General features: G+C 35.6%; 1 protein-coding gene across 3 annotated transcripts in view; it reads left to right on the forward strand.

Annotated features, from left to right (window-relative positions):
* Positions 1–22329, forward strand: part of babam2 (BRISC and BRCA1 A complex member 2) — a 182460-nt gene that overhangs the window by 73770 nt on the left and 86361 nt on the right. For 2 of the 3 annotated variants that reach the window (XM_087289001.1, NM_001017777.1), the window contains 2 exon segments: positions 3055–3249; positions 8101–8175. In XM_087289001.1, coding sequence (XP_087145127.1) covers positions 3055–3249; positions 8101–8175 — 270 coding nt within the window. 3 annotated transcript variants of the gene reach the window in all.

Raw genomic sequence — 22329 nt, forward strand, 5'->3', positions numbered from 1 at the left:
AATATAAAAGTTTCTAGGTTGATTTTTTTTTTGTTTGTTTGTTTTTATAAATTCCAAAAGCAAAACCCTGCAATGAAATGACACTGAACAAAATTTTTTAAATGCATTACTGAGTTAATAAAATTTACATTCTTTGTTCTTCAAAAACTCAACAAAAAAAAAGATTAATATCAATGCAAAGATTGATCCATAAATAATAAAATCAATAGGCAAAAAAAAATAAACAAGAAAAATATTAAAATAAATAATAATAAAATACTTTATTACTCCTTTTAGTCTCCTTCCCTGCTCCTTACATTTGAAATGCAGGGCCCAGGGCTGCTTATATTAAACTGAGTAATTCAACTAAGACATAACTGTTATAAATATGTCTCAGGAAAAATATTACCAGTGTGCGAAATATATCAGTGAAAGACAATTCAGTATTGTATTTCAGTAAAATGCATTTTAGATGAAGAAAACAGGTTAAATATAAAAAAGTTCAATATTTCATATAAGTAGTCGGCGTTTATTAATCTGCAATTACCTATTAGATGAGGTCTTTAACATCATCATTAGCACTTTTTAGCAACGATGCTAAAAATTAGGGGTGTGAACCTACACTGGTTCAGTTACAATTATCATGCCATCGATTCGGTTCAATTTAATATCTCTGTGCATCAACGATATGTATGCTTTCCATATGTAATAGGATTTTTTTATCACAAAAATTTTTTTTTATTAAAATCAAAAAATATATATTTATAAGTACGTGCTATTTATAATACAATTTTGTCCTTTAATAGAGGCAGTAAAATATATGAACTGTACCTTTAATTTGACATGTTTAAAGAAAACACATTTTGTATGTATCAAACAAAACTCCAATACATGAACAGAATAACATGAGCATTCATAGCAAATAAACGAATGTAAATATGATCCCGCTTGCTTTTTAAGCGCTGTCAAAGGAGGTCTTACACCCCAATGATTGGTTATTTTTTTCACACGCTCACCAGAAAGGGCTGTAATTGGCTTTAGAAATGAAAGCGCTTTTCACCGATGAGTAACGCGGGAAGGACAGCTGTGGTTACAGTCTATATGCGCATAATACGCGATTATCACAGGTAATCCGTAATAGAGTGGACAAATCTCGCAACTCAGGCACGCTCATGTCTGGATCCACAAGTATCGCTTTAACAGCCAAGAGGAAAGGAAAAGTTACCTCACAAACACACCAGCGGGTCAAATGTCCAGGGAGAGATAGAGAGATAGAGATAGAGAGAGAGAGAGAGATAGAGAGAGAGAAAGAGAGAGAGAGAAAGAGAGAGAGAGAGAGGTAAGATGGAGTTTTACAGCATTTCTCCCTAGTAGTGAAATAGCAGCTTATGTGCTGTGCCTTCCTCAGTGTTAATGAAAAACTTTCCAGAAAACTCACAAGCAGCTAAACTGTGTATAATTGTCCACCATTCTACTGCGACATCGCACATAGGAGATAAATGACATCAGTACGTAATAACCGGTTATGATTATTACTGAACCGATATCAAATTGTCTCCATCTGCATCGCGGTGCACTGTAGAAACAATTATTTTGACACCCCTACTAAAAATGATTTTGTGCTCGTCTCTTCTCGTGATCATTTTTTCCCTCAGCTTTTCGCCTGAAGAATAACGTTTCTTTTTATTTTTGTGGTCCAATTACCAAAATAAATCAAGTTTTTAAATGGGGCAGGCATTGAAGCAAAGTCCATGGCGGCTGTGTCTGTTCATGGATTCGCGTTCTTGTGGCGACCTGTCGGTGTTGCTGGTTACCTTGGAAGAACAAACTCGAACCAAGAGAACACAGAACCCATATGAGAAATCAGATCCTGCAAGCTTCCTGTTGATCACATGACCTTCAAATGTAAACAATTTAAACTTAAATAAAATTGTGATTTTATTTTATTTTTTTCTTTTAAGTGAAAGCAAAGAGCATAGATTCACCAGGAGGCGACACTCTAGTGCAATTTGGGAAACAGCCACTACAAACTCCAGTAGATTTATTAGTATTGAACGACTTATTTGCACTTATTGAGTGACGTGACTTGAAAATCCCATTTTCGATCCTTAGTAAACAACATGTCGAGAAATAATTCTAAAAAAATCAGCTGATATTACCGAGGAAGTAAGCAACACGTAGAGTGGTGACGGCGCCATGTCGGACCAGGGAGATATCAGAGAACTCCTCGGCGGTATTAGATCTGAGGTAGCCGCGCTCAGAGTGAAAATCCTTGCTGAGCCTAAATCATCTATCTCCACGGTACAAAAAGCACTATTAGAGCAAGAACAGAAACTGGAGGATGTTTAAGAAACCCTTTCCGACATTGCTGGCCACGTTACTGCCCTGGAATCTACGTGCTCAGTGCTGTTGAAAGAAAATGAAAAATTGAAGGCCAAACTGGATGACTTGGAGAACAGATCCAGGAGGAACAACATACGTGTGATTGCCATTCCCGAAGGCACCAAGAGCACACATCCGTCTGCATTTATTGAAACTATGTTACTCAAAGTTTTTGGAGAGCAAAACTTTACCAGAAAACCAGAGGTGGATAGAGCTCATCGTTCGGCACCCCCGCCGAAACCTAATCAAGCTCCCAGGCCCTTCATCGTGCGAATGCATCACTACCAATCGATGAAGATAATTGTAAAATGCAAATAAAAACGATTTCAGCAAGGAAGCAGCTCACACCACTAGCAGGTTGTGGGGGCCACTTAGTTCTTTTATAGGGAAGGCCCTATAACCGAATATTAGTTCATTTCTGATATTTTTAAATAATCATTATGCAACAATTATATTTTATTAACAAATTTAAATAAAGGGGGTTTTGTATTGCTATTTTTAACCATTTTCTTTCGAGGAATTAATATTCACTTGGTCGGTTTGTGTAGCATATATGTGTTTTTTTTTATACAAGTGGGTTGAAATTCATATTAGATGTTTCTGTTTTCCCCCGTCAACTTTTTTTTTCTCTTATTTTATGAGATAAATAGCTGACTCCCACTCTTTTTCTTTCTTTTTTTCCTTCTCTGGCAGAACTTGGTTTCATGGGACTCGGGTAAACCGGAGTGTCTCCTGCTGCTGGTGAAGGAGATGCTGCAGCAGTACCATCAGTACCAGTGCCAGCGGCTGCGAGACAGTTCCCGTCTGCTCTTTGAATACGACAGCCTGCTCGAAGACCCAAACTATGGACGTAATATGGAGATCTATGCTGGACGCAAGAACAGCTGGGTACCAGTCCTGCATCACACGTACATTTACAAAAAAAAAAATCATCATTTGATCTCATTAAAGGGATAGTTCACCCAAAATGACAATTTAATCACTACTCAGTAATTTCAAACCTTCATAAGTTTCTTTCTTCTGTTGAACTCAAAAGAAGATATTTTGAAGAAAGATGAAAAACAATGACTTCCGTAGTAGAAAAAACAACTTAACTACTTCTACTAAACAACAGCTACTACTAATAACTACTCACTATTAACTACTAACTACTATTTCTTCAAAATATCTTAATTTTGTTCAACACAAGAAAGAAGCTCCTAAAGATTTAATACAAGTAAAGGGTAAGTAAATAATGACAATTAGCATTTTTGGGTGAACTATCCCTTTAAATTAACAAATATACAATTGATGATTTTTTTATTTAATTAAACATAATAAAATATAATAGCAGATACTTCATATAACTCCACTTCAAGTTAGCTGTTTTAATACAATTTTTTTAAATAATTGAACAAAATGGCAATTATTTATGTGCAATTTTTTCGTTATCGGCACTGATTTACTTAGCTGACATTTTTATACCTTGCTACAGGGAGTTTTCTTACAGCAGTGTGCTATCTGCTGTTAAATGGATATTTCACCCACAAATGAAAATGTGCTCAATGTTTACTCTCCTTCCAAACCTTTATGAACCAAACACAGAAGAAGATATTTTGATATTTTGAAAGAGGCGAAAAACAGTAACCATTGACTTGTATTGTAGGAAAAACCAATGGAATTCAGTGGTAACAGGTTTCTGGCTTTTTTCGAAATATCTTTTTTGGAAAGTCAAATGATGTCTAACAGGTTTGTAACTAGTGGGTAAATGTTGACAGATGAAAGAATGATCCGTTTTGGGTGAACTCTTTAAAACACAAATAATAATTTTTGGGCTTCACAATTCACATTTACACAATTCATGATTGCGCAAGTCCAATTCGTCAATTTAAAACAATTCATAAAGGCACAAATCCAATTTGTAAATTCATAATCCAATTGAATTAGATTTCCAATTAGAAATACTAAAATCCTATTCCAATTCAATTCCTAATCCAATTCATAAATTCAAAACACAATTAATAAATGCGCCAATCCAGTTTATAAAATCAAAACACAATTCATAAATGCGCAATTCCAATTCGTAAATTCAAAACACAATTCATAAATGTTCAAAATCAATTGGTAAATTCAAAACACAATTCATAAATGCGCAAATCCAATTGCTAAATTCAAAACAGTTCGTAAATTCATAACACAGAAATGTGCAAATCCAATTCATGAATTAAAAACACAATTTATAAATGTGCAAATCTAATTTGTAAATTCAGAACACAATTCATAAATGGCCAAATCCAGTTCATAAATTCAAAACACAATTAATAAATGGCCAAATCCAGTTCGTAAATTCAAAACACAATTCATTAATGGCCAAATCCAGTTAGTAAATTCAAAACACAATTAATAAATGCGCAAATCCAGTTCATAAATTCAAATCACAATTAATAAATACGCAAATCCAGTTCATAAATTCAAATCACAGTTCGTAAATTCACGACACAATTCATAAATACGCAAATCCAATTTGTAAGTTCAAAACACAGTTCATAAATGTAGGACACAATTTATAAATACGCATATCCCTAAATTCAAAACACAATTCAGAAATGTGCAAATCTGATTTTCTAATTCAAAACACAAGTCTTAAATGCGCAAATCCAATTCATAAATTCAAACACATTTTAGAAATACGCAAATTCAGTTTGTGAATTTAAAACACAATTCATAAATATGCAAATTCAATTCGGAAATTCAAAACGCAATTCATTAATATGCAAATCCAGTTTGTAAATTCAAAACACAGTTCATAAATGTGCAAATACAGTTCGTAAAATCAAAACACAATTCATTAACAAGTAAATCCAATTTGTTAATTCAAAACACGATTCATAAATACGCAAACACAATTCGTAAATTTAACACAATTCAGAAATGTACACATCCTAATCATTTGGGGAAATATTTTTGATAAATTGTTTTGAATTTACGAATTGGATTTGTGTACTTTGAATTGTTTTGAATTTACAAGTTGGATTTTGTAAATGTGAATTGTGCTGTGTATGTATGAGCGTTATTTTTGTAAATGTATTGTTTTTAAGACTGATCTCCTTAGAATATCAATGTCAGATGACACACAGGGCACAGAAAATAGACTAGTCAAAACTAAATGCACACACAGTTGGACACAGAAAGTTTTATAATGTGGTTGTGTTTTTGGGAAGAGTGCAGTATGTTGGGCTGTGGGCATGAGTGTGTTGCTTCATACTGCAGGCTTCAGTCTTTAAAGGGATGTGGTCTGTGGGATAACAGTCTGATTAGGAAACATTTGAGTAATCTTCATCTGTAAATGATGTAACATACATATATTATATAAAGGTAAACAAGTTGTGATAAAGCAAAGTACATTTAAAATTTGTACATTTCTATATACTTTAGAAAGCAATCAAAGAGAATTTAAAGAGAGCTATATTATTGGAATAATTTCCATTTAATAATTTTCTTTTACTCACCCTTAGCTTGTTCAGAACCAGTTTGAGTTTTGTTGAACACAAAAGAAGATGTTTTGAACAATGTTGGAAATCTGTAATCATCCATATATATATATATATATATATATATATATATATATATATATATATATATATATATATATATATATATATATATATATATATATATATATATATATATATCATGTTGGTTTGCTGAATGTTCTGTATTTTTATATTTATTATTATTTTTGTTTGTATAAGTTAATTTGTGTTCAACTTGTTTACAGAAAGGTAAGGTCATTTCATTTGTGTTTACTAATTGCTCTAGATTAAAAATGAGTGTTTCAGTTCTGAATCTTTAAAAATTAATTTGATTATATATATATATATATATATATATATATATATATATATATATATATTTTTTTTTTTTTTTATGTGTTACAGAACAAATTTTGCAAACTTGTTAATGAGTAAATGATGGCAGAATAGTCATTTTCTGGTGAACTATCCCTTTTAAGCACAGGTGTCAAACAGTTTAGTCCCAACCCCAATTAAACAAAATGTAATCCAGGTAAGAGTGTTGGAGCAGGGTTGTCACCCCTGCTTTAAGGGGACTTTTTAATACAGTCAAGCCCGAATTTATTCATACTTCTGGCAAAATCTGACTTAAAGTAACTTTTATTCAGCCAGCAAGTTGTTTTTGACCGGAAAGTTGTCTTTGTAAGTGGAAAAACGATGCACTAGCGAGAAAATTGTTTAACACCATCTGCGCGAGGATAAGGAGCCTTCTCCATTCAACCTGTTTATTTTCTCTTTACTTTACATTTACTCTTTACTTTACTCCTTTACTTTCGTGGTCTTTAGCCTCCTTGTTAGAGCAAACGACTCCCATGCGGAAGGTCGCCGGTTCGATCTCAGCTCGGAGCGGGTTGGGTGGTGTAGGACTAGTGGGCCTACATACAGCAATTCGCAAGTTTCTTTACAAATGAAAAAGAATTAAAGCAATAAAATATTTCAAAAAATATTATTTTCTATATAAATATAAAAACTACTACCTTCATGCTTTCTTCATCTCAGGGTGCTTTTTCAGTTTATTCATGACAGTTTTGCTTTTGTATAATGTTAATATTATTAGGAGTAGTATTTATTATATGCAAATATAACATTTGTTTTATGAAAAACAAGCTTATATTTGTCCACCTCTCAGGTTTTGGACCATATGGGGCACAACATGTGTAACTCACAACATGTTATTATTGTTCATTTATTTGTTTGCTGGAAATTTTAAACAAATCTGGTGCTTAATAAGCAAAATTAATTATGTTGGCTAAAGGATGTCTGTGCGTTCAACATGTGTCCTTATCCAAGAAAGAGATTGAAAGTGAAAGATAGTCTGCAGATGATCTGTTTAACTGTTTTCTCGCTAGTAAAGCACTCAATTTTTCCACTTACAAAGTCTGTCATGTGAATACCAAATGCGCTATGACATCGCAACTGACTCTTAAAGGTAATGGGAGCTAAGACTCTGATTAGTTTGTTCCCAAAACACACCTATAACTTATTAAGAGAATAAGCTCAACCCTGTTAGACCATGCACCGACACGCCCTTGATGCTTTTGCGTCCTGCGCTTTGGACTTTGCGCCTAGATTGTTAAAATAGCGCCCTAATCTAGTAGCAGGCAACAGCAGAGTACAATTTCAGAGTTGTTTCAGTCATGTTAGTTTGCTGAATGTTCTGTATTTTTATATTTATTATTATTTTTGTTTGTATAAGCTAATTTGTGTTCAACTTGTTTACAGAAAGGTAAGGTCATTTCATTTGTGTTTACTAATTGCTCTAGATTAAAAATGAGTGTTTCAGTTCTGAATATTTAAAAATTAATTTGAATAAATATTTAAGTAAAAGTTAATATCTTTTCATTTTCTTTTTTTAACTAAAACTCACTACATTTTAGCTGTAAGAAGTTATGATATAGAATATTGAGCTGAAGCTTGACTACAAAATTAAATCATAAATCAACTCAAAATTGCTAAATCTGTCAAAGAAAAAGGCAATTAGATATTTGCCCCAAATTGCACAGCCCTAGATCCATGTAATCCCATTGTTTTGTTTTGTACAACACAATGAATGTGTGATCCGTATCAAATCTAAGACAGCAATATGCGTTCTGATCTGAAACCAGTCAAATTACCTGTTGTGTGAGCAGTGTCACAGAGTGCATACGCTCACGACTTGATCAAGTGTTGTTTTTATTTTTCCTTCTAGACGGGGGAGTTTTCTGCTCGTTTCCTTCTCAAGCTCCCTGTGGATTTTAGCAACATTCCTATCTATCTTCTCAAGGTAAGACGGATCCATCATCGCGCACTCTCAGAAAGAATGTTAGCCCCCGTCCCTTTGATTTGAAAAGATGTTTATCTGTTTATCAGTGCATAAAAATGTCTCCGCACAAAAAACAAAGATTCATGCAAAGGTGAATATAAGAATAGGTCGTTCTTGTGCAAGTGCTCATTTCTCTTCTCTTGTTTGTGCGTGCGCGCGTGTGTGTGTGTGTAGGCTGTAAGTTGACTAATCAGCAGCCTGTCACACCCAATCAACTCTGAGCTGTGTTGTGTCTGCGGGCCTTCTCTCTCGCCTCTCCTTCCAGTCACCCTGTGTCTTGCCCTCTCTCTTTTTTTCTCTTTTCCTATTTGCCCGTCTCTGTCACACTACTATGTGTATGTCTGTGCCAATGTGTGCGTGAGAGGGCGTGTACAGCCTCGGGAGGCCCTTGCTCTATGGCCTTTTCTAGTTGGAGCCACGTTTGTCCTCCCCAAGAGAGCTGAAATGATGGTAAACATACGGAAAACAGCAGCCGTCATCAGCATCACCATCTCAGCATTCAGCGGTACACAGCACTCATGCACAGACATGTACAGTTGGACTTTACTGCACTGAAACTCACTTTAGCTGAAAGTCCAACATTGGTTTTTGATGTATATTTAAGCCGTTATATCTGGCTAATGTGCTGTGAAGCTTGACGTAATGGTGTCCTCAATTGTGTTTTTTTATATATGTTTATCATATTTATTAGAATTTGCAGAGTTTCCACTTGTAAGTCTTAACCCTTGTGTGCTTTTTTGGATGTTTTCAACGACTCTAGGGTGATTGTGAGGCCTAATTTGACCACAATGTGCTTTGTGTTTTAGCAAATGCAATGATTTTTGGTGACAAATCTTATTTTGAGACATATTTTGGAAAAAATGTTTTGACAATTTTCAAAAATTCAACAATACGTTGTGCAAATTGACCTCTCTTTCACTATGTTCAGGGCTGTTTTTGCTCTATTGACTTCTATTAAAATGACATTATACACCATACACCAGGGGTTTTCAAACTTTTAGGACACACGCCCCCCTAAGTTTGTACAATTTCACTCGCGCCCCCCAGGCACCCCTCCCTCGAGACTAAACTATAATGCATGTGCAAATGTCATTCACATATTACTTAAGAAAAAGAAAAAGGTCCACAGTGGATTCTCCTTCCCAAGCAAATTCCATTTTTCTTTTTGATACTTGGCGGCAGTTTATCAGGAAGTGGCGGCTTGTTCTCTTTGACTCATTGAATGGAAACGGTGCTTTATTCACAAATGTTTTATGCAATATTCCAGTTTAGCTTCAAGTTTAATTTGCATCTTTGGATGAAACTAAGCTAGACTCTTCTACATGGTGTCCAGTTTCCCAAAGAGATCTGGGGCCTCATGTATCAACACTGTGTACGTACAAAAACTTTGCGTATGCCAGGTTTCACGCTCACGTTTGGATTTACTAACGCTGAAATTAAAATGAGAATTTGCATTGGTCCGTGCCAACTTTATGTCTTATGTATGTGTATTTATTGTATGTGTTTGTTTTATTTCCACTGGCAACTCCTAGAGGCAATTGTGTTAAATTGTCCACTACAAAGTAACGCACCACAAACATTGCTATTAATTTATAATTGAGAAAATGGGTTAATTGACACAATATATTTTTTAACCAATTATGTGATTTAGAACATATAAAAGCATTTGAAAAAGCATACAACCCTTAGTCTATGGCAATGGCAGTGTTGGCCGTATTAGAGGACATTGTGGTCGAATCTAAAGAGAACACATTTTTTAGGGATCACAGTGATTTTCTGGCCCACGATGATGACTCGCTTATTAGCCATTTCATATTTCCAAGAGCTGTCCTTTTGGAGCTCTGTGCTGAGTTGGGTCCAAATTTGGAAAGAGAGACAGCAAGGAGGCTCCAAGGGTGGGCGATGGGTGACTTCTTGGTGTGTGATGTATTTAAAGAAATTATTCTAGCTACGTTTTTTTTATTTTATTTTATTGAACGTAATTATTTAACTGCATTTCAGGAGACTGCGGTTATCCATTAAAGATAAAGTTGAAATGGCGGTAGCTCTGCCTTGATAAGAGCGGAGGGGTGCTGCTATACCGCCCTGACAAAGTGTTCCTCCAATACATCTGTGTCTCCCACAAACACGGATACTACTCCAAACAGTTAAGTGTTGGCCACAATTGAGGATATTCTCTCTTTAAAGGGTGTTAGTTCAGCATCCCCTGTTCCCCCACCTGTTCGGTCCACACTTTAACGGTGCGCCACTGTTCTCCTCTTAACTTGCACCTTTACATCAAACTATTTATTTTTAATTTGTTCACAGTGCGATGTTCAGACTCCACTGCGTTAACCGTGTCACCTAAACTCTCCCACTCTATTTTTATACTTTTGTTATTAATTCCGGAGGACAAACTTGCAAATAACACAGTTTTTCTCTGGTCCACCTCGGAAAGGAGCACCTCCAATGTTACATTCTGTGAAGTTTCTCTTCTCGCTTGCTTTTGCCATTGCTTTTTCGTTTGGTTTTGCCAAAGTGAAGTCATTACCATATTTATACAGGGGAGTAGGTAGGGAGGGTTTTTGCGCTTGTGCACGTGCGCTCAGTTTCACATTAATTCGTATGTTCAAAGTATATGCATGAGATTCCGCGCACACACTGTTTCATACATCTGATTTTTTTACTGCATATGCACATTTACAGCTTTGTCCATACGCAATGTTTTAGTATTAATTCAACGCAAGTCTTTGTACATGAGGCCCCCTGCTATAAAGGCTCCATCTGAAGACGAATTTCCATATGTAAATCAGAAACCTTTCCATTCCATAAGTGTGCAAATAATATGTGATGCTCAAATGCGCTTATCATAATACACACATTTTAATGTTTCTTACTTGTGTTCCTTGTGATGAAGAGTAGGCAAAATCTGATATGTAATGGGGAAAAAAGAATGAGTTCATCAGACGCTGGATTCGAACCGGATTCATGAATGACAGTGTCAAAACATGTTGCCATGCGCTTTACGAGCTACACCACTCACGCTGATAATGTTTTCCCTTTTTAGCTTTGTTGTCTCTGCTGATCAAACAGGCCGAAATCACTCAACTTGCTCATTCCAACGACAAACTTGCAAAAACCACCATTATTATCCAGTCTACCTCCGATAGGAGCACCTCCAATTCACATTCTGTTCAAAGTTTCTCTTTTCGCTTGCTTTTGCCATTGCTTTTTCGTTTGGTTTTGCTACAGTAGAGTCATTAGCATATTTAAACAGGGGAGGAGGCAGGGAGGCATTTTGCGCTCATTCACGTGTGCTCAGTTTCACGTTAATTCGGATGTACAAAGAGTATATGCGTGGGATTCGGCGTACGCAGTGTTTCATACATCTGAATTTTTCACTGCATACACACATTTACAGCTTTATGCGTACGCAGTGTTTTAGGATGATTTCAACGCAAGACATGAGGCCCCTGGTCTTTCTTTCTGTACGTACCTTCTGTTACATGAATTTGTAAGACATTTGAAAGTCAGCATCATAGTTTTTTATCACTCCACGAACAAGTTGCTGGTTGATGACATTTTGACAGCTCAAATCTTCATCATGACAAATCTCCAATGACGTTCTCTGCTCTCTTGGTTTGGCTTTGCACTCTGCTACAGCAGAACAAGGCCATGTAGGCACCGGGAGGAATGGTGTCATGTACCATGATAGTTGCCTGGAGTGTGCCGTCTCACTGGTTTTGTCTTAGTAGTCCGGACATGTTTACCTTCCCAAATTCACTTTTGTCCCTCAGGGACAAAGAGCTTGTCATGAGAGCAGTCTGCACTGGTGGAGAGAAACAAAGGACAATGGCAATGGTGTCTTTCTTCTTTTGTAATAACTTTGGGAGTTTAAAGGGGAAGCCCTAACTCTTCCAAACAAACGTTTTACATTTTGGATGCTAATGCAAAACAGAAAACACTGCGATTTTTATCGAATCAAAAATTCAAGCTCTTTACATGCTTAAAACAGACAAGAACTGTGTACCTCAGACAGTTTAGCCCTGCAAATATGCACTGAGCACTATTCGCTGCTCTTTTTTTGGCGTTGTTTAGCGTGGCACCCATTCGGCTCTAAATGTCAGCTGTCCTAGTTTGCGCAGCCAACGGTGAAGCTAGCCGAGGCTCTGTGTTTGTGACAAGCCTGATCAGTCTCACTCCACTGGAGCCACACAGGCCGCTAGTCGGGACCTGACTTTCTGTGCAACGGAGGAGGAGGATTTCGCAGTTAACCCTCAGGGATACCACCACATGCTGTTGATTATTTTAGACAACTCCTGCGAGTCACATGCCAGGTCTGGAAGTTGCTTTTTGACTGACATTAGCAGGCCAATCTGTTGCTATAGAATACATTCTCAATTGTTGATCATTTAATGAAACGCGAAGAAAAAGAATTAAGGGAAATAATATTTATTTTAAAGGTGGTAATGGATGAAATTTTCACTTTTGTACATATTGTTTTTTAATTATCTGAGCTGCTGTGTCTGCCAGCTCAGACAAGTTGAAGAGAAACATGCAGCTTATTTTTCATAAGTACTGTAAGTGAAATTTCTGCTATGAAACTCAATTGTGTGCGCAGACTGATAGTTCACTTAATCTGCTCCTGTGTTTTCAGCTACATGTCGCAGGAGATTGGTTTCTCCTCATCAGTTTAAATGCTCTGCGACGTTAAGCTGTGGCAAATTTTCGGAGACCATCTTCCACCCCAGCTCCACCTGTGTTTCGATCTGCTACGGGGTTTACATATATATTATGTGTACAGAAGCGGGGTGTTTTATTCTCAGATGGCATGTCTGTGTATATACTGACAGTTGCGGGTCTCGGTACCTGCTGCGGCATAGCAGATTTGTTCCACCTAGACCAAATACATCAACATCGCCATATAAATATTTATTACCATACTAAATCCAGTGTGTTTGTGACAGAAACAAAGTGTTTGCATTAGGGATGCTGCAATACTCAATAAAATATTGAACCTTTCTGTATAGATACAGATACATCTATAGAAATTGCATTTTTTTTTTGGTTTGCTTTAAAATTTTAAAATGGGATCTTTAATTTCTCTTTTCTTTCATACCTCTCTTAACTGACTTATGTGCATGTTAAAATGATGTCCATGTGCTAAAACATTTCTCCCCACAAGTAAATGTCCCATCAGTTAGTACTAAAGTTAAGGCCAATTTCACATGAAAAAGAAAGTCAAGTGTGTTGAATGTCATCAAGTGAGCATGTATGGGACCAGAAGCCCAGAACCATAATTTCCACTATGCGTGGAAGGTCTAAGAAGTGCCTCATCTGAACAGGTGTTTGAAAGTTACAACGTGCAAATTAAGTAATGCTCATCAATGGTGAAACTTAATTATGACCAATAATTATGTTGACAAGCATTCAATCGATTATGCCTTGGATCATAAACATTCTGAAAATTTTGTTGTCTGTAACTTTCTCATTGTGCCTTATCTTAAAGGGCCATGAAAACCCCTAAAGGTTTTTGCACCTCTAGTTTGAAAAAAAAGTCAGGAAAGTGGGGGTCCAGCTTTGTTTAGGTGGGAGTGTCGAGTGGCAAAAGAGCGAAGGGTTTGCATAAAAAAGGGAGTTTCATTTCGTGCACAATAGCTGATTTTCACACCGGCAACACAAACACAGAAGTAGGGGAGATAGATAGTGATTTGGAGAGCAGCGTTTACCACGGATCTGAGAGCTGTGTGGACATGGAGGATTTTCAGTCCATAATATTGTAGTGATATTACTGTGAACTTTGCAACTAAATCATTTTAACTAAGGTATGTCTTTCAAAACTGAAAGAGTAATGCTGACAATACCAAATAACTTTGCCATCTGTATAAACATAAACAAAGAACATTGATCACACACTTACCAAATCTGTAGACAGCACAATCAACTCCTACTGGAACCGTGTCTTTTTGTAAAAGAAGACGAGCAGCATATCTAGATTTCACCATTTCCAGATCGAACAGCTATTGGGTAAAAAAAAAATACCTTACAAACATACTTTTGTCAACAGATCGCTGTAAGGTCCACACGCGCGCTGCACCCTCATTGCGGGGAAATGGAAACAAAATCTTCACCGAGTTGATATTTTGACGGTGTGCTTTAGATCATTGTTCCGCTGAAAGATGAATCGTTTTGTTTATCTCTTGTGTGTAGAATTTTGAGAAAATAAACAAATTTAATCCCTTTTGGAATAAGGCTGTGACTCAAAAAAATGTGGAAAAAGTGAAGCGCTATCAATACCTGATGCATGTTCTGGAAATGTCCCCAAATTGCATTATTCTGGTCCAAGTTATGAGACTACCTACTACCAGAGCTGATTGAAACTCAGATCAAATGTGACCCATTGCTTTTTCTCCTGCTGAGCAATTTCATCACTTTCCTTATCTATCAACCAAAGAACGGTTCTGTCAGTTGTTCTGACTGCTGCTGCTGCTGCAAATATATATTAAAAAAAAAAAAAAAATCCTGAAAATATGGCTGGATCCATTTGCTCCTGCTGGTCTATCCTGGAGTCTCTATCTACTGGACATTATTAGTTTGGAATACACCACAGCCAAAATTAATGGTGCCAGTAAAAAAACTGTACAATTTTGGTTAAAAATAAGAGAGAGACTATATCGGATATGTTTTATTCCAGATTTTGTACCTATTATTACAGTATTACTGTTTTTATTTTATTTGACTTTTTTGTTTTGCGAATCTCAGGCTTTGTTTAAAATCTAAATTTTCAATAATAAAAAACAAAAAAATCAAAGGCTCTGTTTTAACAGAAAAAAAAAAAAAACAGAAAAAGGAAAGCAAATCTTTCCCAGTTATGGGTTGCTGCTGAAAGGACGTACGCTGCATAGAACATATGCTGGATAAGTTGGCGGTTCATTCCGCTGTGGCGACCCAAGATTAATAAGGGTCTAAGCCGAAAATGAATGAATAAATGAATGAATGAATGAATGAAAGCAAATCATAGATATTTGTTTATGTCAAGAGTGAAACAGTAACTTGCCTAAAAAAAGACTAGGCAAAATGCAGTCAGTCAGATACATCATCATGCAGACATCTTTTAGCATTTGTAAAAACCAAGCCGTTCGATTTTTCTACAGTAAATCTAAAAATGCACATTCTGTGTACATTATTCCAGACATTTTACTATGACTACATAGATCAGTAGCAAGCGCTGATGTTGTCATGGCAACCATGACATTGCATGCAAATTACTTGTAAGGGCTGTGCTACATCTATTTTTGCCACGCTAAACTTATGTTGAGACTAATGTGCAATGAACATGATTGTCAACACAATCTCAGAGTAGGCTTTAATGAAGCAAGTCAGTGAATTGCTGCTTTAAAACTGGCATCATTTGGCCATGATTTGTGTATATATATATATATAATATAATTTATAAAATGTTTGTTTTTAATAGATAATGATTTTATATTATATAATATTTATGTATTATTTCTTATACAAATATATATATATATATATATATATATATATATATATATATATATATATATATATATATATATATATATATATATATATATTATAAGAAAACAGTTTAAGGCAGGTATGAAGATATGAAGCATAAATATGCATTTACATTTTCACAATTTACTCTTGTGAATCAGAGAATTTTATCAATCACAGCAATCACAGAGTTTATCTGATAGATTTAGAGAATGGTCTAATAAAGACCATTATGTTTATACCAATATGTATATATATATATATATATATATATATATATATATTGGCAAAAGCACAACCCAGAGCACCCAGTTAAAGTGATTTACACTTGGGCATTGTCATTTTATTTGCTCATTGAACTCCGAGAATTTGGGTTTTCTTTTAAATGTAAAGATTTAAAGAGTGAAGAGAAAGTAAATAAACAAGATCCCTTGTTCTCTTATTAGCAAACCTTCACTATATTATATATACAGTTAAAGTCAATTATTAGGCCCCTGTTAATTTTTATTTAATTTTTTTTACATTTCCTTAATGATGTTTAACAGTGCAAGGAAATTTTCACAGCATGTCTGAGTAATATTTTTTTCTGAGTAATATTTTTTATTTGTTTTATTTCAGCTAGAATAAAAAACATTTAAAAAAGCCATTATAATATCAAAATAATTAGGCCCTTTAGGCTATTTTTTTTTCGATAGTCGACAGAACAAATCATCATTATACAATAACTTGCCTAATTACCCTAACCTGCCTAGTTAACCTAATTAACCTAGTTATGCCTTCAAAAGTCACTTTAAGCTGTATAGAAGTGTCTTGAAAAATATCTATAATGTCTTGAAAAATAAACAAGGGGGCTAATAATTCACTTCAACTGTATATAGTTTGCCATATTTACTATTACTGTACATGATTCTGATTTACCCCCTACTCCAATACATCTGCACTCTACTATTACATTTATCAGCCTCTCTGCCTTTCCGCAAGCCACTTCAATCTAACTAGTCGGCCAATTATTTTTTTAGTCAAGTTATTTTCCTTCTTGATTTAAGTGCATTCTTAACATCAGTCAGAGTGCGTCCAAGGTGAAGGTTGCCCAAGGCCTGCAGACCACCTTTCCACTATTCCCCAGCCTCATAGATCCTCATTTTTATGGTGCACAAAAATAGTTTACATACCAATTTGGTTGTGATTTCTCTCTTAAAACCCAGAAGAATGAAAAATGGTAGGAAATGAAACCTCATCATCATTAAACTCTTATGCAACAATTAATTTCAAGGCTGTCTGTGCCAATTATAATCTTCATTATTATTTCCAATATTTCTAGATATCGAGGAGCGTACAGTACAGAATCCCAATCAAGATCCTTAGGGTAGAATTTAATAAACACTGTCTTGGACTGTTGTTCAACAGCCTAGGGCATGGTTTAATTTTTAACTGGAATAAGCATTGATCATTTTCAAATGAAATGGACAGAGAGACATTAAACAGAAAGAGATTAGAAACATTAGAAATTAAAAACATCACTGATCACAGTGATCACATCACGTTAAATGAAATGCTTTAACATAAAAGTGTAATTAAATCAATTCTTTTTCAAAGTAGTATTTGTTGTCATCAGATGCTATGTTGTTCGTAGAAATTACCGCTGTATGTTACCTCAGTGTTCTCTGTATGTTTTCTATGTGGTCCTCAAGGACCCCACTATGTTTATTTAAAAAGAAAAAAAAGCAAGCATAGATGCTTTTGTGTCAGTATTGCATCTATATTTTATTTAAGTTGGGCATGCTACTTTTAAATATATTATGTATGATATTTGAATGTAATTAGTTACATTATGAAATTATAAAATTGATGCGCAAAATCACATTGACAGGTTAAAATCCGATCTACCTGTTTACACTGCAGACACGAGAACACAGATCCGATTCATATTGGATAAATTTCCACATATGAACAACAGCTGAATCTGATTTGAGTAAATCGGAATCCATCTGATTTGTTCCTGCTGACACGTACATGGGCCATATCCGATCTGTGCCACATGGGAGAAAAAAAATCGGAATTGAGTTACTTGAACAGTGCAGTGAAAATGGAGCCTAAGTGGGAACAGGCTGTAAGTAATCGATAAAGTAATTGAGTTAGTTTGATTGAAGTAACTGTAACTAGTTACTATTTTTAGTAACTAGCACAACAGTGGCGTGGACAGACGTGCCACATACTGAAACTGTAAACACATTTATACCATGCCCTAACTACATGCGATTAGGGAAATTTCAATTTTAGAAACGGTTTTTATTTTCTGCATTTCTGCAACAGCATAAACTACTCTGACACATCCGATGTTGATCATGTGTTTTCTTCAATTTAAAATGCTACCGATGTGAGTTTGAACACCATTTTACTTCATATTTATTGCTATACTAATGAAAGCTGCATATAGATAGCTGTAGATAGCTCACCTCAATTCTTAAATTAAACACCTACACTAGCAAACGGTTTGAAAATGAAAGTCAGAACTGCGACAAAGTGCAAACCATCAAACGTTACCATTTGTTTAGGAGTGCAGTGCACTATTCTGAGCTTCTAAATAGCTATAGTATGTTTTAGTTGTGTCACATCATATTTGGTACAAACAGACAAATTGCTTGTCACTAGAATCTTATCGTGTTGCGTGTAGTTAGGACACGATGTTAGACCTTTATCCTCTCTTTTGTCCCTCTACTCTTTCCATTTTCTTTTCGAGAACCACTAAGTGCCCACATCCTGTCAGCGATCACTCAGCGCCTCAGAGGCATATCAATCTGCGCACCTGACTTCTCCTCAGAAACGCCACCCCCGACCGGCTCTCCTTGCTCCAGCAAAGCTCAGATTAGGAGAGAGCAGAGTGACACAAAGCCCCTTTAACAGCAGCCTACACCCACCATTCAGCTTTATGCCAGCAGCAGCAGCGGCAGCAGCCAGCTTTTTTGGCTGCTTGTTTGTTTATCGCTTCTTTGCCGCATATGGAGTCTCTATCCACTCACGTATTAGCACCGCTGTCAAGATGTGTCAAATTGACTGAAGAGGTCACGTCAAGACCTTAATTTCTGCCCAGATGATGTTGTTAAAAATATTTCCTTTTTTTGTCTATCCTCCACTATTTGAGGATTGGGTGACATGTAGGCAGAGAATGTTTTGGAAAGTTCTTTGAAAAAGCATGCGTAGGACTTTCTCCTTTTCATTTGGAGAAAGCTTTTTTTTTTCCTCTCTCTGCAATGTTTCTGAAGAACTGTTTGCCCAACACCGCTTGTTGAGTCATGTGATGACAAGACTGCTCTGCTACCTCAGAAACACTCATAATCTTACTGGCACTCGGTGTCCACTCACTCACTCACTCCCGAAAAATAATAATAATGTTCACACTTTCTATTGCTGTGCAAACATGGACAAATGGATCTGACAAGAGTGTTAAAGAGTGTTATGGAGGAGATTGTGGATATGACATCAATGGGCTGAGACTTCTACACCATTCATTTAGATGACATTCAGTATATAATCAACTGCCCAACAAACACACATATAGTTGCTTCGTCCAGTGTTCTTCCCATGACCACACCAATTCAGTTCATCTTTATTTCTGTAGCACTTTTTACATGCGGTGTAGAATGTACTGCTGTGTATACACCGACCGGCCACATTATTAGGTACATGTTACTACTAGTTTGGGATTGGATCCCCCTTTTGACTTCAGAACTGTCTTAATCCTTCATTGCCTAAATTCAACAAGGTACTGAAAATATTCCTCAGAGATTTTGGTCCATATTGACATGATAGCATCACGCAGTTGCTGCAGATTTGTCGGCTGCACAAAAGAAAACCGTTATCTGCACAAAAGCTAAAAAGCTTTATGGATTATCTGCTGACAGCGATGAATGTTTGCGTCTGACAACAGGTTTTGATCTGTGGTTTCATTTTATAATACTGGACATTTTTCTAAAAAAATGTGAACTTTGAGAGTGTTTACACAAAAGAGAAACATGTAAAAATGATAATGCCTGTCTGAGAAAAGTGTGTAGTGAGGGGTTTTACTGACTCAAAACATTTATAATAATTGTAAAAAAATAAAGCTGACTACTTTGAGGATTTTGCCTATGGCGGGTTAATTTGATTACAGTCACTAAAATCAATGTAATTGCGATGAAAATTTATTTTTTAGAAGAAAAATACCTCTTAAATCACATTTTCTGCTGCAACTTAAGTTAATAAGCATGCGGTTTTAAATTGCTGGAGAACGCGAGCTGAAATGGCTGCTGTCGACAGCGGTTGCTTCTTCAAGTGGAAATACAGACATTACTTTGAGTTCATTAAGCCTAAAAACAAAAATATTACTATAAACCTCTGTTTGTGTCTCTAAACTTAAGACCAGCAACTTGTTCAAGCACTTGGACAGAAAGAATTCTATGACAATACTTGTCGCCAAGGAGGACAAGGACGCATAAAACCACATCTGTTCAACTCAGCCTAAACAGGCAACATTGTGTTTTTGCGCAGGATCGGAAGTGAAGGTATCTTCTGAATGTAATCAGTGGTGTTGCAGTTTATCGGGCTGTTTACATATTGCTTCTTTTGTGCACACAAGTTTGTTATTTCCAATGGAGGCTTGTGGCTTGCACATTGAGAGTGCATATTATCCACGCTTGCATTTCCAGGCACACGCAGTTGAAAAGTCATGCGACAAGAACTGTCTGATCATCTTCGCACTTTGTATGGAATATACACATTTTCAGTAAAATAATTACTTCAGACAAACACAGAACACCCAAACACTGCAGTGCTTTTTCATACTATGGATGTCAGTGGTTACTGGTATCCAGTTTTCTTCTAAAAGGATTGAAACAAATGAATGGTGAGAGAATTTTTCAGTTTTTGGTAAATTATCTTTTTTAAATGTTTAAAGGTGTCAAGGTGCTGTGATCAACCCATTGTAATGTTTTTCAGTGGATGTTAAATTATTGAAAGAGCTGCAGTTTATTTTGTATTTTTATTGTTTTTTTAATGTTTTAATAGTAATATCTGAGTTAAAATCTGAGTTAAAATAATCAGTAATTTTATCAAATTACCCTTTTCCAGTAGTAGTCAGTTTTAAGACACACTTCTTATTATTGTTAATTTACTTGCTTGCTGGAAATTAGAACTGAATTAAGAAATAGTTTTGAAATAAATATTTGCGCTTAACAAACAAAATTAATTATTTATAGGCTAACTGATGTCTGTGCGTACAAGGTTTCCCTATCCATGAGAGCAAAAGTGAAAGTAGATTTATCTCTCATTCCCGCGCGGTAGATGCTCGGTTTAACTGTTTTCTTGCTAGTGAAATGCTCAGTTTTTCCACTTACACTTACTTTAGGTCATGTAAACAAACACAAACATGTTGGCGCGACGCAACTGGCTCTTAAAGGGAATGGGAGATGAGACTCTGATTGGTTTATTCTCATAACACAGCTATAACTCATTAAGAAAATAAACTCAACCCTTTTAGACCATGCGCCACGGCGCAAAGCGGATTTTTCCGTCCTCATATTAGCAAAATTGCATTCTGACATGCCCTGAAATTGTGTGAGCCCTGTGTCTTGCGTCTTGCGCTTTGCGCATGGACTGTCAAAATAGAGCCCTTAGAGTTTTTAGCATAAATAAATTTGAAAAGTTGAATACAATTGACAAAATACACTTTTCTTACCATTAAAATGGCCATAGAGGCTGGCGTGGTGTTAAACACAAACAAACAAACATACAGAGTGGATGTGCCAAAGCAGCCTAACATTGATAAAGAACATGGAATAAAAAAAACATAATCATATTTTCAGATCATATGTGGATCATTTTAGCATATCAAGCAGACTGGAAAGTTCTTGTGGAATGATGGTGTAGTTATAATCTAGACTATTAAATCTATTAAAGTATTAAAACTAATTCACTTCAGTTTGATATAAATGTCACTGCAATCCATTGAAAAGCTGCTCTGCCAGCCAAGTAAGATTGGAGAGTGTATTAAAGTATATTCAATTTTAATACTAATGTAATGTAAGCAGCAAAAATGTTCAATTCAAGATAAAAATGGTTCGGCTGTAAGCTTGAGGCCACAAGCTGCAGGTTGTTTCAACTGTGCTGATACAGAAACATTGCAAGTGTTTTATGCAAATGTTTAATATTGCACCACAGTATATATATATATATATATATATATATATATATATATATATATTTCAATTATAACAGTTATAGCACAAATGTGTAAATAAAAACAAAAATAATCAATGGCTTTGAAAGTCTTTGTGCTATTTCTTAAAACTTAATTATTTGTTCTTAAGGTAGACACAGATAAAACATGCTCAATATACTGACACTGAGGAGAAGAAACTATTGCAAAAATTATTTTTGTTTCATGTGTGTACAAAAGGATTCTCATAGCTTGATATTAATATTCCGATTAAACCACTGAAGATCTGATCTAATTTGAGGATGCTTTTGGTATTTTTTTCTGGACTTTGAACGAGTCGGTCTATTTGTGTTCTAAAGATGATTGAAGGTCTCAAAGGTTTGGAAAAGCATGACGGTAAGTAATTAAAACGGTTAATT

Source organism: Danio rerio, chromosome 17 (genome assembly GCF_052040795.2).
Source record: "Danio rerio strain M-AB ecotype USA chromosome 17, GRCz13ab, whole genome shotgun sequence".
NCBI lineage: Eukaryota > Metazoa > Chordata > Actinopteri > Cypriniformes > Danionidae > Danio > Danio rerio.